The sequence below is a fragment of the Pelmatolapia mariae genome, linkage group LG12 (genome assembly GCF_036321145.2).
Source record: "Pelmatolapia mariae isolate MD_Pm_ZW linkage group LG12, Pm_UMD_F_2, whole genome shotgun sequence".
Classification (NCBI taxonomy): Eukaryota; Metazoa; Chordata; class Actinopteri; order Cichliformes; family Cichlidae; genus Pelmatolapia; species Pelmatolapia mariae.
The window spans coordinates 12,949,416-12,960,509 of record NC_086237.1 but is presented as its reverse complement, the minus strand read 5'-3'; the positions used below and the strand labels follow the sequence as shown (position 1 = coordinate 12,960,509).

Below are 11,094 nucleotides of genomic sequence, written 5' to 3'. Positions count from 1 at the left end.
GAGAGATGGCTCAAGACTTTTGGACAACACTGTATAGGAGACACACTTTGCTTATTTTTTTCATTTGACATTTTGGCATTGTGGCACATTGTTTCTGACTTGACATCATATACAAGTAACAAGTTTGAAAGGAAATAACTGTCATAAGCAGAAACCGGAGCAGTGACAACATTGTTGCACTGGTATGCCTCCTTGTGCCAAAAGTATAAACTGCATCTCAATGAAAACGGGACAAACTCTGGCTTTATGTTGTTCAAGTAAGTGTAAGTAACCATAAGACTTTATCCTTCACACATGTTTTCTCTAGCAAATTGAAGCCTACTTCCGACTCACATCTGTAACTCCTGCGTGCAAGTAAGAATTCAGACACCAGCTGGTTAAATAAGATACTCGACCATTTATTAAATGTACAGAAATACTGTTCAAAATTCACACAAGAAGGTGTCAAAGAACAAATCTTCAGTCCAAATGTAAACAAAACAGTTGCCCCATCATCATGTAGAAAGCTTTAGGAATGACAGTTTTCATTCTCTAAGATGGATTAACAGCACTCATGATTCGAACCCAATCACTGACAGCTGAGCGTCAGCGTCATCCGATGCCTCAACAGCTCGGAAATGATCACGCCTTTGTAAACATTAGAACTGATGGGTACCTTGAATTGCAGTGGACTAGTAAAGCTGCTGAAGACTCGTTTTCACTAGCTTTTAGACTGTGCACATATATCCATCAAGTGCTGTTAAAGAGTTAAGACTGTGGCCTTGAGAATAGATACAGTGCTGCAAAATTACAGTGATTGAAAGAAAAGGGGAATATAAACCCATCACAGAACATCAGAGCTAGTACTTCATAAACATTTTACAGAATATACTAATTTAATCTATCAAAATGACCTCATGGATGGCTCTTTGAAGTGGACAATGAAATGCAATCACTTTAGCTAGAAATCAGGACAACACAAAAGTTTGAAGCATCGAAGACAATTGTTTAAAAAAGAACAAACATCTGAGACCATTCAATTTTTTTTGCTTTTGTTTTTTACCTCAACCTTATTTACAGAAATACAAACCTCATATCAAATGCAACCAAATTACAAGAGTTTAGTAAATTTACCAAAAACACTTCATCTCCAGTGGTACGGCACGGGTCGACTCACACACTCGTTTCTAAAAATGTGCTTGCCTAACCATGTCTTGTGAAAGCGGGGGGATGTTTCCAAAGGGGAGCACGACTGACTAGCACACCGGCAGGAGCTGGGACAGAGACATTAGCTGCATCTGTAAACATTCACGTCATGATCGGCATTGGACCTCAGTTAGCAAACCACACATGGATGTATCTGTTCGCCTTACTGCTGACAAGCAAAGACAACATTCCTCTGTAGCTGCTCTAACAGTGTTACAGCTCTATCTGCGATCCATTTCTATTTCCGTATCTACGTAACGGCTGCCAGTTGGGTCGGAATACTACAGAAATCCAACACGGCACCCAGCTCCAAATTAGATTTCCAGAAGGATCCTGCACTGCTTATTAAATCGTTTTGCACAAATGGGTGAATCTGTCTTTATGTGCGTATCACAACAGTTTGCACAGTACGCCAACAAACACCGGAGCCTTTTCTTCACCTTTACCTGATCACTAACCATGTGGCGGTTTCATATAAATTATTACAATCAATAACAATATGTTAACATTCAATAAAAAGGAAAAAGTGTGTCCTATATGTTACTATAAATGAAACCCTCTGACAGCTGAGCTGGGAATATGGTTGAATGATAAAAAGCTGAATTATCAAATCTCCCCCAGCAGAACTTTAAGCTTTTCTGAAACATACCCCCTTTATTAGATTCATCAGGTCGGATCCCCCTTTTGCCTTTCTTTGTAGCACAGATTCAACAAGGTGCTCTCAGAGAATTTGGTCCATATTGACATGATAGCATCACACTGTTGCTGCAGATTGGCACGTCATTGACACTACTCTCTTGTTTCTCTACATCCCAGAGGTGTTTTTTTTGGATTGAGCTCTGGTGAATGTGGAGGTCATTTGAGTACAGTGAATCTAAAGTTTCTAAAATCCTCACACTAGCCTTTCTGGCACACAACAAACATGACACTTTCAATTTATTAAATCACCTTTCTTTCCATTCTGAAGCTCAGTTTGAACACACAGAGGCTGCCTCGATTGTGTCTAGATGGGCTTATGCCATGTGAGTGGCTAATATGATCTGGGTTCATGAGCAAATGAATAGGTGTACCTAATAAACTGGACAGTGAGTGTACACTACACTATATATAAAAAACTGGTATTGCCAAAATAAACACAGTCAAAGGTTTAAATAATGAGGCAAAGTTATGGAAAAGTAATCAGTTTAGGGCAGAGGTTCAGCATTCACACGGCTCTAAATGCTTTGCTCCCAAAAGTTTTTTGTACTATTTTGCTCGACTGACATCATCTTGACAAGGTTTTCCTTATTTGGTCACCTTAGGCACAGACAGAACTGTGGCTCTTAAAAATGGCTTGCTTCAAACAGACGGAGCGTGAATCGTAAAAGACAAATAAAGGATGTGTTCAGCAATGCCACTCTAGCGGTGTTACAGAAAAATATTATGAAGTTAAAAATGAGTTAACAGATGTTAGCTGTCACCATTTGCCTTTCTTAAGGCCTCGAAGGAAGTGAGGGGTCTTTAATTCATGCAGAATGACTTCACTTCTTTGGGACATAACAGGTCAGACTGACTTATGGACCGACGTGTGCTGTGAAAGACTTTCGCGACAGAGTGACGCGTTATTACTTGGCTCGCAAAGAGACTTTGCCCCACATTAGCATACTGCTGGAATTTTTAAAAGCAGAAACTAAAATAAATGTGACGCAAGTAGAAGATAAAATCCCCAAATTTTTGCTGTTCGGTGACGTCATTCATCTGTACTCAAATAAACATTCAGTGATTCAAAATAAAGCAAAACAACAGCAAGAAATGAGCCAAAAGGTCCCTGCTATGGTGTTATTACACATTAATAAAAATGGCTGCGTGCACCTACTAACCTCTATTTAAAAAAAACTTTTAAATATGGCTGCATTTTATACAATTAGACAGAGAAAAAGTGTTTGATAAAAGAGGCCCAATGTTTGGTCATCTGCTAAGAGGAGTTAAGAGCAAGACTGTATGAGCTGGAGAATATGTACACAGTGAATGTGAGAGCTGGTCTGGAGGCAGGAAAAAAAAGAAGAAGAAAAAAAAGGGCTGCTTCTCATACTACACACACCTCCCTAAATGCCATCTGTGTCTCACTTAGACACACGGCTTCTCACTCACACCTATTTCCCCTCTCTGTCCTCTAAACGGCCCGGTGTAAAAATGTAGTCCAAAGCCTGTCTCTCAGCGGCGGCCACGTTGGGGTGCCACAGGTCCACCATGAAAACCACCCTGGGGCCGTCCTCCTGGCTCCCTGCGTGCATAAAAACAAAATCGATGTTGTGACCTTAAATCTATAACAGACTCGCATTAAAAGGCTCTGCATCTACCTTAGCTGCTGGATTGAATTAGGCCAATCCTCTTTTAGAATAAATAAAATGACACAGCCTAAGCCAAGATTCAATTTTAATGCCTTCTTACCCTCATGGAAAGCCCTGTGAAGGAAGGAGTCGTCGAAAAGCAAACAGCTGCCCTCAGACCAGCACTGCGGCTCTCCACCAACCACAAGTTCACAGGGAGGGGGCACTCTGAGACCTGTCGGTAAAAAGACAAAAAACCAACAAAGTAATAAACGAGCCAATGTGTCGTTACAATAGTTCAAAAATATATGCACTTAAAACATTTGTTTTGTTTGGATTCTACTGCTCAGGTGGCCTAATGTACAGGTCATAAAGGGCCCTGTGTCATTACAGCACGCTGCTCTAAATGCTCTCACTAAAATGACTGCATACGTAACAATAAACATGACTATTTAGAGCCATCTCACAGGGTACAGATGGAAAGGGAATCAAAGCTCAGCTGCATGAAAACATTTTCTAGCATAACACAACATTTTAGCCATTTGCCTCCATGACTCAAGAGAATTCAGGTTTTCAAGAGCAGCTGATTCTCTGTGTTGCTCCTTATAAATACACTGAAATCATCTGCTGTTGCGTTGGCTTAAAATTCACACTGAGACTCATTAGTTCCAGTTCAGTGAACTCTCTTACCCAGGTGGCATCGGAGCCTGACATTTGTCGGGCCGTAATGCTCGGTGATGAGCGCCCCGGGCGTCAGTACGGAGAAGCAGGCGTTCCCAAACACATTGTTGGAGATGAAGGTGCGCAGCTGGCCCAGCACCCTCCATGCTCGGGGACATCTCCTGACATTTAGAACCAGAGGGGTGCCTTGGTTGACCAGGTAGTAGGTCCACCACTGCCCACGAGGAGTATTGTTGGCCTTCCACCCCGGCGGGAGGGAGGAGCCGCTGCGACCCGGAGGCTGGTGGTAGATGCTCTCGAACTCAGCCAGGAGTGCAGGGAAGCTCTGCTCAAGCAGCTCCACGTCATGTCTCTGCACTTCCCTGGAGAAGAAAGGCGCTGATGGCAGGTCGGGCAGGAAGAAGACCTCTGGCCGCTGGATGGTCGGTCGGCTGTTAAGGTACCGGCCTTGATCACGGACTCCTTTGTGCACCCTGCCCATCCCTGACCAGGTGTAGCGCTTGGCGTATTCCTGCAGGCTGTGATAGAGCCTCTGGTTCAGGCTCTCTCCAGCGCTGGCGCAGCGGAAGCACTCTGACGACTGACAGAAAGCAAAGCCGTTCTGCTCCTCCAGCATGGATCCGTGCTTTCCCTTTCCCCTGTTACGACAGTCTGAACTCATGAAGCCCCCCACCACACCTCCAATCCGTCCCGTGCCGGCTAGATACCTCCCGCGCAGAGGGCTAGAGCCATGCTCCCGGCCCACGCGATAACAGTACCACATAAACAGCAGCAGCACACACATGGCTATGGCAAAAGCACAGATCTCACACTCCCTTATAGACTGCATCCCTCCAGCCACCATCTCCCTCACACTCTCAAGTGACCACTCCATTCTGGCTCGTTTCTGGGTTGCTGAATCGGTAGGAAACGCAAAATGATGACGGGGAAGGATCAGTGAATGTGTCTTTTCTTGATTGTGATTGAAAGGTGGCCGTAAACCACAGACACACTCACACGCAGGGCCACGGGTCTAGTGTCAAGCAGCTCTTATCGCCCCTCCATGATGGAAACAGTCTGCTGATTCAATCTGACACGCTCGCTCTTCAGGCCCAACATTTCAGCACTTTGCAGCGAGTGAAGGTTTCTCGTTGCATGATGTCTGGCCGTGTGATATTTCTGCTGCTGCCTCTCCTGCTCTTTCAGACAAATGCAGACAGACACCACGCCTTAGGGTTATCAGTTCTCTGGAAAACAAAGACAGAAGGGAGAGAAAAGGGGGGCCGTGAGAAGACAGGAGGGTATAGAATTCACAGCAGGAGGATGGTGCCATCAGTGCGCCAAACTCTGTTTACGGTGTGACGTGGGACTCGTTACACCTTGCTTTGTATCTGTGTGAGACACACCTGGCTCCTAAGAGTCTGACAAAAACTTACCATCCTGGATCCACCACATGTTAAACACAGCTGCTGGAAGTCACCCACACATTGTTGACTGCACCCCATGCGCACACACACACGCACACACACACACACACACACACACACACACACACACACACACACACACACACACAGTGAACACAATTTTGAATTCAGCCTTACACACACACCCACACACCCCTGTTCTCCTCTCTATAAAATCATGAGTCATGGGTGCATCACTGCATTTAATTCAAATTTCTCCCCTTTTGTATCTTTGCGCATGCACACATACACACGCACGCGCTCGGAAGAGTGAATTATATAAACATAAACAGTCGCTGATACCCACCCACATTTATAATTTGGCATTCATAGGTTGCTCAGCAGGAGCTGCATAAATGGATCCTCGGGGGGAGGAAGGAGAAGGGGGAGCGGGTTCTAGTCTGTGGAATCGTATGCTGAGTATATAACAATAATAAAAAGGCTGGATTACATGAGTATGATTATATAATGATAATGGGACCGGTAGCCAGAATGCGAGGAGTGCAATGCGTCAACTGTGATCAGAACTCCAGTCTGCGCTCTCACCAAAAATGGTCGGGTAATCCTGCTCCAACAGATCCTCCCCTACATCCTGTCTGACACCATCAAGACGCCCCCACACCCCCCCTACACACACGCACACAGACAAACACTCGCTGCTTTTAGGACACACTGACCACCAAACCCTGCCGAGGAGAGCGATATAAAACGCTCATTCTTCCAAACACTCCACTGTTTGAATGTAATCCGAGCACTCACGGATGCTGCCACTGGGATCGAGCTGTCTACAAACTGATGCCCAAAATATTGATGAGCTGTAGCGTTCCACAAGGCTCGGTAAACAAGCAGAACTAAGGTTTCCTCCCCTCTACCTGAGTGTCTGAGGCGGGTTTCAGATTCATACCTACTCAACATTCATGACTGTGGGCATGTAGAAGAGACCGGCGCACAGGTGTTTCTCCAGGCGAAGCTGCGCACCACTGCAGTGCACACGGCAGACGGATATCACTCGCCAACATCACAGGAAACAGCTCCAAAATGCACAAAAGAAGTCGTGACTGGAACCAACAACAGAAAATAAGAAAGAAACAGAAATGAGAAGCTGTTCTACCGACGGTCGGAATCTTTGTCTGGCTGTCTGTGGAGGACAGCAGCGGACGACAGGCTTCAGATTATATTGATGTAAATACTAAAAGCTCCACCAGGGAAGCCACCCAACACAGAAAGGAAAGGAATATTCACTATTTCCGGTTATGACTTTCAAAATAAAAGTCTAAATTGTAAGTGGAAGAGGGCAGACTTTTAGTCGTAGATTCTGCTGTAAAACTGTCCCTAAACAACAACAACAACAACAACAACAAAGACAACAACAACAACAACAACATTATTTTTATTATTATTATTATTATTATTATTATTATTATTATTATTATTATTATTATTATTATTATTATTATTATTATAAGAGCTTCCTCATTAACCACACACTAACCTTTGTGCATAAAATTGTGTTAACTATGTAAGATTTCAATAAATTAATTTAGGGTCTTGGCATTTTCCTCACAATGTTAAGAAAAGTAATAATTCCGAAAAAAGTAATAAATTACCTTGACAATAAAAGTAATATATGGGAACACCATTAACAAATGTTTTTAGATTTACTGTAGTCAGTTATATTACTTTGAAAGAAAAATTGCCTTCCCTCTTATTTTGGTCTCTTGATTATTTTACTTGATGGAGCTCTTCCGCATGTCTCATGGCTCGCCCATCGACTGCTGTTAAACATTTCTGGAGACATCATTTCCCCAAATGCATTGCAACTTGCCTAGATTTCACCCACAGCAGTCATAAAGCAATAGTTTGCTGGTTATAGTTTATGACAGTGCACATCAAACAACCTTTCCTGGAAGGATCCAACTCAAAAACTATACTAAAATATAATGACAGCATCCATCTCGTCATAAAATTACTAAACAGTCAATAACATGAACAAAATAAGCCACAATCTTTCAAATTTGAGCATTTTTGTTTTCTTTGAAGTCACTTTGTCGCTTATGTAAATGTGTATATATATACTTGCATTCAAGTGGTTCCAAAGTGTTTTCTTTAAACAGGACATCTGACAAACACTGACAAAAAGAAAAAAACAAAAAACAGTACAGTTAGGCCCATATATATATTTGGACACTGACACAAGTTTAGTTTAGTTTTTTTTAACCTGTTTACTGAAACATATGTCTTTTTTAAGGGACCAAAGGTATTTGGACAATTGGCTCAAAGGCTATTTCACGGGCATCACTTCATTATGTCATTGTCAGTTAAGCAGATAAAAGGCTTGGAGTTGATTTAAGGTTTGGTGCTTGCATTTGGAAGATTGTGCTGTGAACAGACAACATGCAGTCAAAGGTGCGCTCAATGCAGGTGAAACAAGCCATACTTAAGCTGCGAAAACAGAAATAAATCCATTCAAGAAATTGCTACAATATTAGGAGTGGCAAAATCTATAGTTTGGTCCATCCTATGAAATAAAGAAAAAAACTAGTGAACTCAGCACCACAAAGAGACTGGGATGCATACTGTGTGCTCAAATCCAGTTAAATGCAATCAAACTGATTGGGCGGCGTTTCATAATACAGATGGACAATGATGCAAAACATACAGCCAAAGCAGCCCAACAGTTTATTAAAGCAAAGAAGGTGAATATTCTTGAATGGCCAACCTGATCTTAACCCAACTGAGCATGCATTTCACTTGTTGAAGACTAAACTTCAGACAGAAAGGCCCACAAACAAACTGAAACTGAAAGCTGCTGCAGTAAAGTCTTCAGGGTGTCATTGCCCGCAAAGGGGTTTCAACCAAGTATTAGAAATTAACATTTTATTTTCACTTATTTAATTACTTTTTGGTCCCTAAAATGAAGGACTCGTGTTAAAAATACTCACATTTTTATGCAATCTTTTGTTTAACCCACTGAATTAAAGCTGAAAATCTCCACTAAACTGCACCTAAGTTTTTTATTTTAAATTCATTATGGTAATCTACAGAACCAAAATTAGTAAAAAGTTGCTTCTGTCTAAATATTTATGGACCTAACCGTATTTGCATATTTAACAATATCCAGAGTACTTTTAATCTAGAATCACTGCTATGGTTGTTTTGACTCAGCTAAACAGTTAATTTGTGGTTTACATCCATGTCTGTCCACTCATGATACAGTATACATATGTAGTCAGTTACGTACAAAAACCCACCTTTGATTACAGAATTGCATTATCGTCATGAATGAATCGAAGTGAACATTTGTCCTAGATTAACACTGTAGATTCTTTACCTTACAATATAATGTGCTTTGAGACAAGAACTGTTGATTGTTAAGTGGTGCTATATGAATAAAACTGAACAGATCTAAAGAAGGTGTTCCTGAAATTTAAGTTTATTAGAACAGGACATATAATAAATAAAACACAGAATAAAACATGAGCACAGTACAATTAGAAGTGCTTATTCTGATGGAGACATTAAAACTGTAGACAGCAGCTAAGTGAATAAGGATCTGTGTACACACTCCTCCTGTGTCCAAAAATCCTCAGCAGTGACATCGCTTGAATAGAATAGAATAGCAGAATAGAATAGCTTTTATTGTCACTGTTACAAGAACAATGAAAGGCTGTTTGGCATTTCTCCATGTGTGTGAAGTACACAATAGCGTAAGTATTTACACAATCACAGACAAATTTACATTTACACAAGAAAGATATGTACAAGTTATACATACACCTGCAAACATACGGATACACCCATACAAACATACACGCACGTACATACATATATGTATATATACATGTATGCATGCGTACATACATACACACACATGCTGGGGTTGCTGTTGCAACTATACTAAATAAGGTTATAATAAATGCAGTTTAAAGAGGTAGGGATGTTGGTTGCATTGAAGTATAAATAGAAATACGGTTTATAAATATGGTGTAATGTCCATGAGTGTTGTCAGTGCAGTTATCCTCCAATCAGGGTGGAGGTAGGGCATGTTGAATGCCATAGTTCAAAATCCTCAGTGCCACTATTTTCTCTGCTATCTTCAAGATGCTCTCAGCTGTTTGATTTTAGGCAGGGGAGAAATGTTTGACATATTTCGTGACCATTAAATGTTAGAGAAATCTCTGAAAACCAGGTCATGGTTACTTCCCAAGCAAAAACCTCTGCTTGTGCAGAAAGACAAAACTGCAAAGTGACACCAGCTGAAGAGCAAGCATTGAATTGAGACGCTGTGTGTGTGTGTACGGTGCACACACTTGTTCTTGGTACCTCTCTTCATGTACCAGTGTGACAAAGTCCAGAATGGAGCCTTCAATGTCAGTCCATCAAGTTCCACCTGAGCTTTAAAGAAAATAAACTCAACTTTTCCTTTGATGTTTAAAGTTTTTCAGTTCATCCAAGAACCTCAGCAGTTTCTGTTAACATGTTGCTGTTTTGCTCCTCCATCTCAACCACTGAGCCTGGTCAGGATTTCTTTAGAGGGAAAAGACAAAAAGGAACAAAAGGATTTTTTTGAAAGTTTTTTTTTGTTTGTTGCTGTTGTTTACTTTAAAGCAAAAAAATAAAATGAAGAAAAATACAAAGTTTAATACTGAGAAAACTGAGGTAGAAAATAACTGAAGAATAAATTGATGCAATCGATTTGTATACTTTACCATTAAAAGAAAGAAGTTTTTAGCTGCAAGAAAAGGCGTTGCCTGCCAGAGTCTCTCCATGGGAGATACTGAGATAAGAAACTCACTGAAAAAAAAATGCTACTAATACTAGTTTTAGTAGTAGATTGTTGTATACAGTTTATAGACCCCACCCCATAAAATAAAACATAATATGTGTGAGAGATGTGAGATGAACAAAGCAATGATACCCACAGAGACTGCTTATGTATAGATCCCTGAGTTATTTCCTTCACCCTTACATGTAGGCCTGCATAAATACAAAGGAAGGCAAGTATATCATATCTTGAAAACTTAGCTAAACCAGGAAAAGTGCAAATATGTAAATATAGCAAAATAAATAAATAAATGTAAAGAGCAAAAACTAAATATTTATCTCTAACATACTAGTTATAAATGGACACAGCATTTAAAAAGTACAGTGTTTCTTTGTGATGTAGTAGGTTAGAAATCAGTTGAAGTGTTATTATACGAGGACAGGACCTTAGAGTATACTCAAAACACGAGCAGATGTATGCGTTACCTTCCAGCACTATCCATTATTCATCTGATCAGATAGTAAATTGGTTGGTGTTCCTGGAGAAATTCGAGGTAGTGCAGAAGCACACAGGCTTTATGGGAAGTTGCTGTGGGCTGACCTCTTTCAGCCGACCATCAAATTAGTCAGAGAAGGATTCCCTATTCCTCAACTCCAAGGTCAACACAACTCAGAGACTGTTAAAAATGACTGAACCCTGTTGCTACGGT

The 11,094-nt window shown here is 41.1% G+C and overlaps 1 protein-coding gene across 2 annotated transcripts; it reads right to left on the bottom strand.

Moving 5' to 3' along the window:
* Positions 1–395: 395 nt before the first annotated feature.
* Positions 396–6,829, bottom strand: asphd2 (aspartate beta-hydroxylase domain containing 2). Of its 2 annotated transcripts, none has more exons than XM_063490142.1 (4): positions 6,525–6,829; positions 4,185–5,401; positions 3,616–3,729; positions 396–3,448 (listed from the first exon to the last, which is right to left on the bottom strand). In XM_063490142.1, the coding sequence occupies exons 2-4, from the start codon at positions 5,047–5,049 to the stop codon at positions 3,318–3,320; spliced, it is 1,110 nt and encodes a 369-aa protein (XP_063346212.1). In that variant the 5' UTR covers positions 5,050–5,401; positions 6,525–6,829; the 3' UTR covers positions 396–3,317. The 2 variants fall into 2 exon arrangements, with proteins under 2 accessions (XP_063346212.1, XP_063346213.1); XM_063490143.1 differs by having other exon boundaries at positions 6,529–6,829.
* Between the last annotated feature and the right edge of the window lie 4,265 nt (positions 6,830–11,094).

Bases quoted from the DNA above. Each gene is read 5' to 3' on its own strand.
- asphd2 (XM_063490142.1), bottom strand. From the start codon at position 5,049: ATGGAGTGGTCACTTGAGAGTGTGAGGGAGATGGTGGCTGGAGGGATG. The intron at 3,730-4,184 runs GTAAGAGAGTTC...TTTTACCGACAG, and splicing joins CAGGCTCCGATGCCACCTGG to GTCTCAGAGTGCCCCCTCCC. The intron at 3,449-3,615 runs GTAAGAAGGCAT...TTATGCACGCAG, and splicing joins TCACAGGGCTTTCCATGAGG to GGAGCCAGGAGGACGGCCCC.